Source organism: Gymnodraco acuticeps, unplaced genomic scaffold (genome assembly GCF_902827175.1).
Source record: "Gymnodraco acuticeps unplaced genomic scaffold, fGymAcu1.1, whole genome shotgun sequence".
NCBI classification, from domain to species: domain Eukaryota; kingdom Metazoa; phylum Chordata; class Actinopteri; order Perciformes; family Bathydraconidae; genus Gymnodraco; species Gymnodraco acuticeps.
Window position 1 is genome coordinate 1450341 of NW_022990198.1, and position 15069 is coordinate 1465409.

Genomic DNA, 15069 nt, shown 5'->3' on the forward strand with positions numbered 1-15069 from the left:
CCTTCACACTTATGCATGATTTTGTTTCCAACAGAAACGTACAAACACACCAAACACAGCCCCAGGCTCCAGAACTGGAAGCCACCATGCTGCCCCAGCTTGTCCCTACAGTATCCACCCTCAATAAGCCACTAACATACAATTAACAGCTGCCAATAAGACACTGTTATCTAGCTCTAGTGCTGAGTGCAGACTGTATGATACAGACAAGCTGTATCTCGCAGCACAACCACCAAATGAGAACAGTTTTATAGGTGACACACTGCGCAGATTTACAGCAAACAAACAAACAAACAAACAAACAGGCATCACGTCAAAAGTGACCCGTTGCCATGAGTAAATGTAGGCCTCCTTCACTTTCCCCTCAGAGAACATTGGCAGGCCGTGATAAGCTGGATCTCGCTGCACCCTGCAAGGGAAGACAGTGTTGATGTTGGCTACAGTGTCACTGATAGGAGCCCCCAGCTTGTGTTATGTCACTGAACACTAGCCACATTCAGATAAAGGTTACACAGCCAGGCTAGTTTGAGGCCCAGGCGAGCTAAAGGAGGGAGGCAACAGAAATGCTTATGCTTTGTTGTTTACCTCGTAACCACAAATTAGCCATACATATTCTCAAAAAAAGAAAGAAAAACTATTTTTCTGTATGGATGCATCCAAAAAATTGGCTCCTGGGTTATTGTGTATGGACTCAAGCCAATCTTGCATTAAGCATGGCCTACATAGACACTGATAGTGGTGGAAATACAGGAGGCATGGAGCATGGTGAGACTGTTTAAATGGAGCATGGTTAAACAATGTGCGTTGGTTTAGGTTTACAAATGAAACATGGGGGTATAAAAGTGTCTGGGTGTCGGCTGGAAGAAACTGTTTTGGAGCTGCCCTTCAATAAGATCAGATCTTATGCAATGATTGCTCTTTAAAGAGGGCTCATCAAAAGGGATCAGTGCTTCAGTGCAGTCATTCTCATTAGTTACTAAAGAAATTGGTTGTGCTGGAAAGAGGCTACCGGTAGTACATGTAGTTGTGATTCAATATCTTATATCTCATGCAGTTATGAGGCAGCAATAAAGAATGACATGCAGTAGGAAGTACACGTTATAAACTCTTTATCTAGAATGACTGGAAGTAGGTTCAGACCAAACAATGGCCCATCCATATTTTATGACCTCTACATTTCCATCAAAGCCTAGTTTATGTTGCCCATGGTACCTGAGAGCCTATGGGGAGAGGGTTGCTATGTATCGCATCGAAGAGTTTAGAGCAGATCGACTTTAAAGATCTAAAGATGCAATCCCAACAGTTTCTTAATAACTGTAAAATGTGTGATACAATCAGCCTGATATTAGATGAAGCCATTTTGTTTCACTGTGTTACTGTTTATCTGTATGTGCTCTATCGGAGTTGAAATTAGTATGTGAAGGAACTAATATTAACTATTAGAACTATTAGAATCCATTTCTAACACAACAGAAAAACAGAGACAGTTAAAAGAAAGGAAAGTATATTTTTCTAAATCACTGGGACGATAAAGAATGTAAAAAATGAGTGTTACCGATAAAGGCATATGAGTCAGAAAATGTTGCAGCACATTGTGAGAAGAGAGAACTCAGCTCAGAACATACATTTAATAAATTTGGACCCAGACTCATGAGTAATAGAAATAGAGAGGCGTAGTTACTGACAGCCTACTACCAGGTAAATACACACTTCTACTTGTATAAAACTGACCTTTGTACGATGAATACTTCATAAAATACTGCAGATCCTTTATCTTACCTCTTTCTAATCTACACACATACAAGTATTCAACTGAAGTTACACAACAGTGTTGTTGATACAGAGTTGGAGTTTATTCACACGTCACATACTACAGTGGGTAATGTTTTCAAGAAACATTGAACAGTGCTGCCACACATGACACAGGGAAAAAAGAAAAGACTCTGAACCCTTTCTTTGCCATTATATAAAAATAGTGTTGCTACAAAAGTATAAATGAGGCTTACTAGTAAGACAACTCAGATCTGAAGCTACACAGGAATCTGCTGCCAAAGTGCAATAAATAAGACAAAATTAATAAAAATCAAACCCTTTTTTTTTTGCATTTTAGTAGAGTATAAAAATAAATGCCTTTAAAATAGGATGCAAGCAACACTAGTTTCTTAACCTGAATTGATAATAGACTATAATCAATTTAAACAGAACAGATCTTAATGTTTGCATTCTTATACCATTTTGTACAATAATTGTAATGAATAAGTTCAAACAAACAAAAACTTACAGCTGATTAATAACGGTATCTAACTTGAGTTTTTATTATATCAAAAACCTGTTGAAATGCTACTGTTATTTTTACTGTCCCCCAAAAGCGCGTCGGCAGCCTCCAGCAATGCTTCTTTCACAACTTCGCCGTCTTTGAAAGACTTCATGTGTTTCGCAAGAACGTGCCTGACACGATACGATGCTCTGGTAGCAGCCTTGCTCTTGTTGTTGGGCCTGGTGAAAATGGACTGCTGTGCATTTAGCTGTCCTTTCAGGCCCCTCCCCTTTTGGGAGCGTTGGGCAGAATTAGGAGGGAATTCCGTCTCGTAGCGTTTGTGCACTGTTTTGAAATGCCGCTCCTAAATTACCCTTCTTCGATAAAGTCACGCTCGCATTGCAGATGAGACAGATGGACTTTGAATTGGAATAGATACACAAATAATCATCCTCCCACTCGGAGTGAAAATTATATATTTTGGGCTTTTTTGCTTCTGCCATAATTGTGGTCTTGTGTGACTGTCACTCCTGTTGACACGGACAACGTCAGCGAAATAGTGCCCACTGCTCACCAGCCACGCCCCGACACATGGGGTCACGTCGGCCAATCACAAAGCTTTGATGCGTTCAAGTGCATTATTCTGGCACGGGAAGATTATGTTATAGGACATTAACGATAAAACAGAATGTTGTTGTTCTATTTTTAGACACATCTCGCGATCGACTGGGAATCTCCCCGCGATCGAACACTGCTAATATAAGCTTAAAGGGGACCTATCATGCAAAATGCACTTTTGTACGTCTTTTATACATAAATATGTGTCCCCGGTGTGTCAGGGAACTCACCAAGTGTCAGAAAACACAACCCTCTCTCTTTTCCTCCATACCCAAATCTCTAAAAACGGGGCTGCAACGGATCTGATACAGACTGATACAGATTTGAAATATCTCTGACGTCAGAAACGAGGAGGCCTATATGGGCAACCTATCAGGAGGAGACAGCCACAGCCATTGCTGTTCGAAAGTGCTGGAGACGCTGTAGTACATATGCCAGGCCTGTAGGTGGCGCTGTAGTACATATGCCAGGCCTGTAGGTGGCGCTGTAGTCTGCCACAAAAGCAGCAAAGAAGACTTCTCAGATTCAGCCCTTGCAAAAACAGGGCTGAAAAAGAGAAAATAGAGCGAAATGAGGCATGGCTAAAATGTATGATCTGTTTGGTATTTTGAAAAAAAGACTTTGCAGACATGTTTTATATAGGTATGGCCCTACAATATATTATTCAAATATAGCATGATAGGTCCACTTTAAGGAAGCTATGATTATTTTTCTATTGTGTTACAATCTAAATATAAGTTTGCAGATTGTATAAGCAGTGACGTGACTTATTTATTGTCCTGGCTAAGCTTTGTTATTGAATGTCATGGAAGAATTTAAATGCATTGTTTACTTTTTGAATGCGAACACAAAACATTCCTGTGGACACTGCCCTGTCAAATGTGTGTTCAGTGTAACACTGGCAATATAATGCAAACAGGTAACTTCCTTGAGTATCTCTGTTTAAATTAAGACTCATTTAAGTGATGATCTGTAAGTGTGAATCATGTAAAACAGATGTAAAGCCCCCCTGCATAGTGAACAGCTGATTTTACCTTGTTGCAGGTTACAGCTCTGACTCAGTAACACATAGTTAAAACAGCTTAAGACATTTCTACCTGACTTGTAATGACGCACCTTCAGCTGCTGCTCCGTCAACATTACGGAGGTGATTGTGTTTAGCCACCAACAGCCAGCCTTTGTGTTCATTTTAAGCAATCGGGGCGCATGGAGAGCTGATTTCAGTTTGAAAATGCGACCCCAGCTGAGTTTGTGTCTTTGAGGTTAACTTATCACAACAGAAACCATATCAACAATGGCCACCTTTAAGCTTATCAGGAGCGATTAAGGAGCTTAAATGGGCTCATGTCTAGAGTCAAGAGATGAAATAGCATGCTTATTTCCAGTATGGCCCCCAGCTAAATACCTGCAACACAATTTTCTATCCACAAAAGTTAAAAGCAAGTGGTTCAGAGGTTACTTCACAGATATTGATGGCCCCTTGCCAGTGTTTGACTTGGGGCTGTAAAGGAGAAAACACAGAGCAGATAAGGACATCTCTGTCTCTCAGAGCCTGGGAGTGATTCTCTTTCTGCTTTCCCCAAACAGACACCTGTTGTCTGAACTGACAGGTGGGCTCTTGAAGCAGAAGTCCCATCCTGCATGGTGTGTGAGCCTGAGCCCTGGGGGCGGATTCACTTCACCCTGTGTAATCCCTGGGTGTCTGTGGGCCTCCTGCAGAGCTCTAAATGCAGGACAAAGACTACCTTGTAGATATTGAGTAAGATGCTCTGTCGTGGGCAGCACTGCCTCAGGACAACTACGAATATCTTTAAGATTAGACTAATCGGAGTAAAAGTGATATTGACGCTGGCTATGCAGTCCAATATCAGTAGTACAGCCTTCAAAGGGCCCAACTTTGCTTCTAAAGAGGCTCACATGGGTTATGATACCAATGCACGTCACACAAAACAGCAAATGTTAGGGTGTTAAAACTTTAAATCCTCTATTGTGCTATCAAACCAGCAAAAGACATAGTACCTGCTACCGAGGCTGGTTGGTCCTGTATGCCATACACACACAAAAACACCTCTGTATGTTTTCATGTGAGAGGATAGACAGAAAGAGTGTGATGTAATTGGTCTTTCTTACTTGTGATGTTTGCATGCTAAACGTAACATTATCTCTGAGATCTCATAGTCCAGCCTAACAATATGGAAACAATCCAATGGAAGTATTATCGCACATAAATACTGTTGGCAGATCGTCAGACCTGAACTGAAATGATATATCGCCTCTTAGGTCATTCTTACTATAGTTTGGCACTTGAGGTGTCCGTCCTGAGAGCCAGCCTTGGTGTCATTGGTTGTAAATGAAAACAGAGATTAGAGGGGATCATGGCGGGCAGAGTGGTGCAGTCGGTGCTCACTGCTGATAGGATGACCTGGGTTACCGTGAACTTACCTGACACAGCCCAACTCAAGGTCAAGAGGGAGTAATAATCAGTAGATAAACTGCTTCACATCTACTCCGGTGACCTGGGGAGGGGATTAGAGCTGAGTGGGGAAGGGAAGGGCAAGCAGGGAAAGTATCAGCCTGTATACCTGAGATGGGTCTGTGGCTTGATATACTGCACTGTGAACTCGTAACCTCCTAAATGTGTCTTTAATTGGATCATTCATGTATAGTTTAAAAACTGCTTTTATATTTTTACTTCATATTTATGTGTACCTTTTCTGTCTTGGAGCTGCTGCAACACCTGCATTTCCCCTCTTGTAACCAATACAGGTTATTATCTTTCCTTATCTTATCATCTCCAGTGTAACTAAATGCAGCCTCGGTGTGGAAGTGTACACAATGGAAATACAATAATGTTATATTGCCTTTATACCTGTAACCCTCCCAGCCAATGATGAACTTGATTAACTTTTGAATGCAGACATATCCATTCAAATTAGCAACTTCAAAGATTAATTGAGAGCTTACAGTGAAAAATAAAAGAAGCCATCCTACCTGTAGCTCACACCATGCAACCTCCACTGTTGTCTCCGTGTCCAGTCCTTTATAGACCGTCTTGAAAGACCCCCTCCCAATCTCTATGTTGAATTTGAGATATCTTCCATCGGGTGAGGTCGCCACCGCTTTGGTCTCCACGTCCTCTTTCTCATCCCGCTCCAACTGAGCATCAAACGCGATCTGTAATGAGATCTTGAGCTGTTTGTTGTGAACTTCATTTTCAGACTCCGAGCTGCCAGCGTCCCGAACCCTGGATCTCGGCTTGGGGTCCCAGTTTCCAGTGAGAGAGCCGGCGTCTGGCTCCTGGCTGCTGGGGGGCGTGTTGGAGCTGGTGCCCGGGCTGAAAACAGGAGAAGGCGACCGCGGGAACTCTTCAGTTTTCTCATCCTCCGCTCTGGACTCGAGCAGTGTTGGGATATTCTCAGCTGACCAGGACAAGGCTTTGGAAAGCACGCCGCTGTACAGAGGAGAATCAATGTCCATGGTAATTTTCTGCAGCCCATAAGAGTTTCTCCGTGCGCCCAAAGCGCGCGTCCTCAGCAGGGATGGGACCCGGGTTAAGCAGTCGTCGTTCATATCCACAGAGAGGCCCGGGAAACCGCGTCCTGCTATCTCAACCTGTGCATGTGACATTGTAGCAGACTCAACGCCTTCTGGATTTAGAGCCTAAAAGTGGAGATGGCACCGGGACAAAAGAGTCGTTACATTAACTTTCCCATGATGTCAGAGGTTTAATACAAACACCGGTTATAAAATGACTAACAATGCAAGATCCAACATGGGTGTGTTTACTATATTACCTGTATCTATTTAGAATATCTCTTTAAAAACACAAGAAGTATGAAAAATGTACTTACTCATCGCTGCCGATGCGTAAAAACTTTTGCGCACATAAAAGCAGATGAACGCATAGTTCCTATCAAGTAATCCGAGTTGTCCTCTTCTCTTCACAAAGTCCTCAGCCATAACCTGCGCTGGAAGGACGGCGTTGCCTATATCAACAGTGCTCCGGAGGGCCGTGCGTCCTGTGCGCGCTCCCGACTCCGCCCCTTGCAGCTTTGACGCGCTAATGAGACTATCATCAGGGAGTAATTACAGTAGAAAAGTTTGCAAACTAAAGTTAGTTCAAACCCAAACATTAAATCAGCAAGTTTTGGTTTTCATGTTACGCGTAGTAGGTTTCCATAAACTCTTTGGGACACTTTATAAAATATAATTGTAAATATGTAAATTAAAAGCAGGGCCGTGCTTTTGAGAGGATCTACCATCTACATGTCCTTGTACTGACAGGGTCTCTTCACACTGTACAGAACAGGATATCTCCTCTTCTAATTGGCCCCTGATCACAGCTTCAGTTTCTCTGAATTACGTTAAAACCGGTCATTTTACTCCAGGCTAGACTCAGTCTGACGTCACGTGATTAACCAGAATGAGAGAGATAGCCCAAGGAAGATTATAGACATTTGTTCAAACTGATGGAACAGCTAAACATCTATTTTTAGGAATGTGAGTCATTGAGATTCTTACTCAAAGACACTCAAACCAGGTTATAAAATGAAGATGGATGATATTAAACTATAAAAAACTAAAACCAGAAAGTTCAGCAGACTATTAATTGATTCATTTTACCGGGGAGATTGAACATTTTAGTCTACGTTTACATAACGTTTTAGGACCTTTACATTTCTCCAAATTACAAACAATATGCTCATATCCTTAATATTCTAGAGGAATTGTGTGAAAATACATTTGATTTCATTGCCTATCTTCAAGGTATTTTAAAATACTTTATTTTTTTCATCCCCTTTTTATAAATATATATATACACATTTGTTTACTATTTTACATTCATCTTATCTCCTGCTTCTTTACCGAATGTAGCATCCTATTTAAAATGGAGTTGTGCTGCATATAATGTTATCTTTATTTCATTATGATGCCTTACTTTTTTAACTTATATTACGTCACATGTTGATTTTTTTATGCTGAATAATTAGGAAAAAACTGAATATAAGATGCAGTTGGATGTGGACAAAGTGCAGTGTGAGCCTAACCTGCAGGGGGGGCCAGACCGCTGCTGCAACAGGACACCTTTATCAGCCAAGGCCACACTGTGCCCCACCTGCACAGACACACACTGACTGTTATCAGAAACACACAGGATTCATTGGAGCTGTATCTTCCCCACAGGCGGAAACGCACAGCACATGCTGCAGGCAGAGAGTAGATCATAACACGTCTGCACACTGTGGGTCACTGTTTACATTATCAATCATCATGTGTACACACAACAGCTAAGACCCCCGGATCACTTAAAGAAGCAAACAAGGAAGCACATTTAGCAAATTTCTAATTTATTTTCCTACAGGATATGAAAAAAAAGAAAGTTGAATATAGACAGAGAGAGAGTAGAACAGGAGTGTCACAGTAGCTATAACAGCACAGTAAGAGGATGACAGTAATCTGTTCATAAAGTCCACTATTATTACACCCAGTCAGCCAGGAGTGGTGGTCCGAGTCTATGGGGTTCCTCTTCTGGAAGCATGTGTTCTCTAAATAAAAAGTCCCCCTGGTGTTGCATTCTGGGATAGCTTTGGGATGTCTCGTTGGAACAACAGAAGATCAAAAAACGTCCAAATCCAATTATACAGAAAATCAGGGGGGAAATCAGCGTAAAACTAGACATATTTACATTAAAGAGAGTAAAGTTACAGCTTGTGGGGAGAGATTTTCCCCAGGAGTATCAGACATGATATTATTTAATCCCTTAAAAAGGCCCATTGCAAGTTTAAATGGCAAAAATATTACCTGCGACTTCTTTAAAAGTGTTGTCACCTTAAATGCTCTTCTCCCAAAACACTTAGATATAACATTGGTTGTCTTTCAATAAGAAAAAGGCTTTGAACAATCCTAAAGGCAACATCATCTGCAGCACAAAGCATCCTCTGAGCATTGAGGAGCAGTTTGTGTGGCCTTCAATGGCTAATTCTTAGTATTTGCCTATGAGGTACAGTATGAGGGCTCCCAGACAAAGTGTGTGTGTGATTCCAGCACCGTCTCAGAAGAATTTCACACCCTTCCCATCATCCATGGTGATGATCTCTGCTTTGCCGTCCGTCTGTAACGCCTGCAAGGAGCGCAGCAGCATCCACTCTTCTAAACTGTGGAACTCTGGGGGAACACATCACGGTTATTATCAGGAGGTAGAATGAGAAAAATGTGACTAACATTTCAGGGCTAGTATTAGTGGAGTAAACACATACTTCTCACTAATACTTTTCAGATACGCTTTAAAAAATGTAACTGATTCTGCAAGGTCTCATTATACATACTTCACATTATGCCATTATATTTCAATACAGTATGTAAATCAATGAGAACAAAATGTATTGATGCTACTTCATGTCAATATTAGAAATGGCACCGTACCTTCGCCTTCCGTGTCATCACCGTTAGCCAACTCATAAAGTGTAAACACAGAGTTGACCATCCCGTTTTTGGAGATCTAAAACATTAAAAAACAGAATGAGGATGGCTGAAATGAAAAGTTGTTTTTGTTTCAGAGGGATGAGATCTGGAGCACACGGTCATAGATACAGCTTCTAATAAGGTGAAGCAAAGAATGTTTCGAAAAACTCAAAGTTTTCATCAGACATAAACAAAACTAGGGCTTCTCCCGGTAAATCAACCAGCTGGGACTTCTTACCGTTGTGACTTCTTTATATCACAAAACAGGCGATATTCCACCATTTGACTTATCCATCCCGCACCATTTATATAGCCTTCCTAAGCCTGTGTTCAATACAAACGTATAAGACATACTGCAACATCAGCAGCCTCTTATGCTGTGTAACTCAGTATTAATTGCAAGTACTAATACACAACTGTTTGTTGTAATTTACATGTTGAAGTACAATGTGCACATTTACTTTACTTCCTATGTGTTTATACATATTTTTCTATACATATTTACTTCAACCTCTTTTTCCTACAAATATGTTTATTACAATTTATTTATTTTTGTTTATCATTTTATTGCACATCTTTACTTAAACTTATTGTGTTTATTGAACTTTTTTTATTACACATATATATATATATATATTTGATATTGTTTTAAAATGGATTAACTGTAATGAAACCCAATTTCCCCCAGGAAAAATAAAGTAGTCTGATTGTAATTCAAAGTGTCTTTAAAATGTCCCTATTAAAAGGTTTATTATATTATTTATTTATAAAAAGGATAAGTCATTTCGTTGACATTTGAACACTGTAGGTTTTCAAAAATACTCAAAGTCATTCAAAGATACTGTAGGGGAAATTAATTTAGACTTAAGGCACCAAATGTGTGTTAGTTTCGGTTGAATTTGGGCTTAGAATTCTTCTTCTTGAGTGCATATAAAGAGCCAATTTAAAATCTGGTTATGCATTGGCAAGAAATCAGCTGAAGTAAATCCTCTTGGGGAAACTTAGTCTCTCATTTATATGACATTTAAGAAATCAGATTACTGCAGAGAGCTGCCAAGTCATTTCAAAGGCTGAGCACACTGACTAGAGAGAGTGCTTTTTGTTGTCCTTTTTCAGTTTCCATGCTCTGACAGCAAGAACCGAAACTCCTTTCCAATTTACCTCTTATTGCTTTAGAGAACATTTTCTTCTTCCCATTACCCTTCATCAGTTCCACAGATATACAGTTTCACAGACAGAACAGTCTGTCTTCAGATTTGATGACTCACCCACTGGTATATTAATTTTCCCCATTCCTCCGGTCGTCTCCACATGACTAAACACCGAGACTTGTTTTTGTCCAGCCACTCCAGGTTCCCTGAGTTCAGACGACAAAAGGATTCAAATGTATTACTGTTGAAATGAATTCACAGCTCGGCAGTGAGATAAGTATTCTTAATCTCAACACTGTGCGAACAAATTGTACCTTTTTTACTCAACTGCTCAAAAACAACTTGAATTGCTTCCATTGACAGTTTTCCTGAAAATCAGTTAAGGCCAAAGACAAAAAGTAACAAATGTACAGGTTTGAAATTCAAATGTCTTGTTCTTAGCGTATACATGTCCTAACACTGCCTCATTCACATGGGAGTATATTTCTATATATAGTTGTTATGCTCATATGGTTCATTGTCACTGTATTTGCTTTTATCTTTTACGGTCTCTGGTTAAAGAAAAAAAAAAAAGATATATATAATATAAATACGGTTTAAATGTTGAAAACAAGAAACTTAAAGTCACCAAAATAAATGTAAGAAATCTCAGAATAGGGGCATTCTAGAAAAAGCATTTAAAGGGGTCCTATTGCCTTATTGACTGAAAAGCCTTGAAGATTATCCTTTATTTACGGTCTAACGGTCGTATCTGCTACAGTTCACCATCAGATAGACGGTTCGGCAACACGAGGCCGACATGGAAACGCAGAAAACGATAACGGGTCCCAAGGTGGGTAGATCTGCAAACGAAACGCTCTGGGGGGGCAAACGGCTCCGTGTTTACGCCTATACGATCATTTCCTGATAACGTTGAAGCAATAGCCCCGCCTCTCCTGCTCAGAGATCAGCTGCTGGGCTGTCAGAAGAGGGGGAGGAAAAGAGAGGCTCCGTTTTGTATTCTTATATTATAATATAGAGTCGTTATCAATTTGTTTTAAAGATCAATAAATAACAAAGAAGACCTCTGACAGGCACTTTTCTAATTTTGTCCGGAAGATTTCAACTTTAACAGACATGTTGACCGGCGAAAAAACATCTAAGTGAAACTCTGATGGTGGGTGTTTGTCATCTGCTGGTGGACTACCGGAGAGAATTACAGCGAGGGAGGGATTGCATTGAATAACAGCAGCAGGAGCAAACGCTTGCCTCGGGGAGGGAGAAAAAGAGCCAGAGCGTCCACAGCGGAGAATAAACAGAAGGGCAACCATGGCAACCATGCGCGGGAAGTCTTCTTCGCTTCTTTTGTGGCAGGAGTACAGCGCCACTTAGACACGGCATATGTACTACAGCGTCTCCAGCGCTTTCGAGCGGTCTCGTGTGAACGGACACGTTTCTGTTGCCTGTTGCGTGTGGACGGAAGACTTTTTTGATATCGATTTCGGTCCGTTTGTGTTATCGTCCTCGTGTGGCTCCAGCCTTAGGCTTTCGCACATTGTAAATGACAGGCTAAGGGGCGAGACATCTCTCAGCACTAATCACAACAGAGCCGGCCAGCTAACCAATCAGCGCAGACTGGGCTCTGGTTTCAGACAGAGGGTGAAAAGAGGTGCTGCAGCACAGGCAGTATGAGAAAAATAAAGAGCTTTCTGAACATTAAAGCACTGAAACATGTCACAGTAGAGGCACAAAATACTAATATGAACATGAAAATGAGCATTATATTTCCTAATTTAATGAGTCAACAATAATATCCTGTGGTTAAAATTACGTTTTATATCCTAAGAAAAAACCAGCTTGTAAACCTTTGACTAGCAATCCAAATGAAACATAAGCAAACATGAGAGACTATATGGACTTGAAACTGTTTTGAACATGTTTTATGTATGGTGAAATGGTGGCTTTTACTGGACTTGAAGGATACGTTCTATCTTCTTGTTGTTGAACACGGGGCTCTCCTGGGCCTCCATGACGTCCAGGGTGTAGAGCTTGTGATGGCGGCAGTAGGACAGAGCCAGGGAGCACCATGCCGCCAGCTGCTTCTGCCTGGTGTCAGCATTGGGCTGTAGCCTGTCCACAAAGAGAGGAAGACAAGGAGACGTCAACACTGAAGGACAAACAACAAGCTAATGGCACTGCAAACAGAACACACACACATCAGTGTAAAGCTTACTTTTCTTACGCCATTTTATTAAGTAGATTTAAGCTATAGCTATGAGGGAAGCTTTCATCAATGCTTTACATTTTACAGCTTGTTCATGTTATTTGCTATATCTTCCTATTTTTAAGGTTTCTGCATGTCCAGGCCTATGTGTATTTTGTGAATATTTGGACCGTTGTGCTATGTTTAAGTAGCGTTAGATTTTGTGAAGAAGAAAAGGGCACGTTTCTTCAGATCACATCCTTTTAAGGGAAAAACAAACCATTTTAAATAAAGTCCCCCTGAATACAAAAACAATAAATGGAAACTTTGGTTGAGTCTGTTCTTTCTAACATTATAAGTCCTGTATTTATTTATTCCATTTGAAGTCACCTGTGAGGACATTCACAATAAAGGACACTGCGATAAACTTGTGGCTAATGATAATATCGCATCATTGTCCCCTCCCTATTTATGAAAAATAAAACCCGACCAAGTAGCTAACATTCAGATAAGACAACATTTACTGAAGGATGATACAGTGAGAGATACCCTGAGAGTAGTTACATATTTTTTGTGTCAGCCTGGAGGACCGACTTCTGGAAAAGGAAGCGATGACCAAATACTGTCAGCTGCTCTACACACACGCCTAAACTATTATCAAAGGTTGTGACCTTTTAAATATCTTCTCATTTAGAGATTGTTTATACAATAAATATTCCAAGTTTCCTATGATGACACACCTCTGAATGCTTTCTCGTTCAGTTCCATAGAGAAAAGTGTGATTTCACATATTTACATTCAAATTCCAACATTCACTTCATCCTCTCTGAATTCTGTGAAGCTCTTTGGAAGTAAGATTTAGGGGGAGAGGATATCTGTAACATCATCAGCTAATGAGATACAAATCCCTAAAAGTGGCCTTTATTGGTCGGGAAGAAAAAACGCCTTCCCACTTATCCCCTAAATTAGATTTATATTACTTTTTATTTTCCATTATATTCTGACCTGAAGGTTGAGGTCATTATTTTAGCTGAAAAATCAAAAATAAATCGCTATTTGTGTGTTGTTTTCTGCCCTACTATAAAACAACAGGGTGTCATGTTAAAGCACTGCAGAAAAGATTGTAACAGTCACTCACAAGTGCTTTAACATGATTGCCAATTGGAGTAAAGTTCATTAAAAAAAATGTTTTACTGTATAATACTCGGTTGTCAAAATTAAATAAAAGCAACCAACGATTGTGATCCAATTTAAATATGGTGAAAATGTTTTGGTAGCAGCTATTACTATAAAGGGTGTGACCAATAATACAATTATATGTGCAAAAGTATTCGATAGCTTATATCACAAACCCGGTCACATAATCTGACGGGTAACCAAATTGGCCATAACACTGTTCAATAGTTGGTGAGCATGTATGCGTTATATTCATTATCATTGGTGGCATACACACACTGTGTAGTCTGGTAGCTGAAGTTGAGGCAGTGGTGGCTACCAAAACAGCTAACGTTAGCTGGAGCTACGAGCTAAACTCATTCTCTAAACTCGCACACACCACCATTCCTCAATAAGATGTGTATTTTTAATACATTTTAAAATGTCAAACCTAAACAAGTCAAATAATGGAGCTCACAAACTTTAGAGAGCCACTAGAAGAAAAACAGCTCCACTTCCCTAGCTGTTTTGTTTTAGCAAGGTAGCTCCGGCTACCATGATAGTAGCTAGCAAAGCAACACACTTCAATTATTCAACAAAGAAACAATGGCGGTTAATAAGTAGAGCTGATACATGTTTTAAATGTGGTTTAGAAGAATTGACTCACGTAAAAAACGGTGGGAAGTTATATTGCCAGGGCCACTCAAAACTCATTGCAGTTGATGCGGTACTCAACTTCCGGAAGTCCGTCCCACCGCTCAAATGGTTCCGACTAGCTACACAGATTTTACACTTTACGAAATAAACATAAATCATAACAACATTATAGGAATATATATGAATAAATAAATAATTATATATAAATACATGTATTTATTTATTTTTTAAAGACAGATTTATATCCAATTAATAACATATAAAAAAGAATAACAAATAAAAACATACACAATTAATAGGAACATTTTACACAAATATGCATATATATATATATATATCAAATCTAAATCTTAAATACATAAACTGAATGAATGGTAATGCATTTACCAAATTATTTTAGTGCACATTTTCACATTTGTTAAACAGCCTTAATGTATACATACACTTCTTGTATTTATAGTTTTCTATTATTATTATTATTATTATGGTAATAAATAATATAACATGCCTAACAAAAAGTCTAAAAGGGCAATTTGGCAAAATTAACAATTTTACTGTGATAATTAAAGCACATTGCTGTTCATATT

The 15069-nt window shown here is 39.7% G+C and overlaps 2 protein-coding genes across 3 annotated transcripts in view; both read right to left on the bottom strand.

Moving 5' to 3' along the window:
- wnk4a (WNK lysine deficient protein kinase 4a) overlaps positions 1 to 6908 on the bottom strand; it is a 44545-nt gene extending 37637 nt beyond the window's left edge. For both annotated transcript variants that reach the window (XM_034218102.1, XM_034218101.1), the window contains exons 1-2: positions 6727 to 6908; positions 5867 to 6535 (exon numbers count right to left, since the gene is read on the bottom strand). In XM_034218102.1, coding sequence (XP_034073993.1) covers positions 5867 to 6502 — 636 coding nt within the window. In that variant the 5' untranslated portion in view covers positions 6503 to 6535; positions 6727 to 6908. The remainder of the gene's footprint in view (positions 1 to 5866; positions 6536 to 6726) is intronic.
- A 1298-nt stretch (positions 6909 to 8206) lies between these two features.
- Positions 8207 to 14610, bottom strand: vps25 (vacuolar protein sorting 25 homolog). The gene is made up of 6 exons (XM_034217962.1): positions 14493 to 14610; positions 12452 to 12597; positions 10803 to 10856; positions 10606 to 10694; positions 9299 to 9374; positions 8207 to 9040 (listed from the first exon to the last, which is right to left on the bottom strand). Exons 1-6 carry the CDS (start codon positions 14537 to 14539, stop codon positions 8928 to 8930), a joined length of 525 nt encoding a protein of 174 aa, XP_034073853.1. The 5' UTR covers positions 14540 to 14610; the 3' UTR covers positions 8207 to 8927.
- Between the last annotated feature and the right edge of the window lie 459 nt (positions 14611 to 15069).

Excerpts from the sequence above, each read along its gene's own strand:
- vps25 (XM_034217962.1), bottom strand. The coding sequence starts at position 14,539 with ATGAGTTTTGAGTGGCCCTGGCAATATAACTTCCCACCGTTTTTTAC. Across the intron at positions 9,375-10,605 it reads GAAAATTAATATACCAGTGG|ATCTCCAAAAACGGGATGGT; the intron begins GTGAGTCATCAA and ends TTAATGTTTTAG. Across the intron at positions 9,041-9,298 it reads TGATGACACGGAAGGCGAAG|AGTTCCACAGTTTAGAAGAG; the intron begins GTACGGTGCCAT and ends GTGTTCCCCCAG.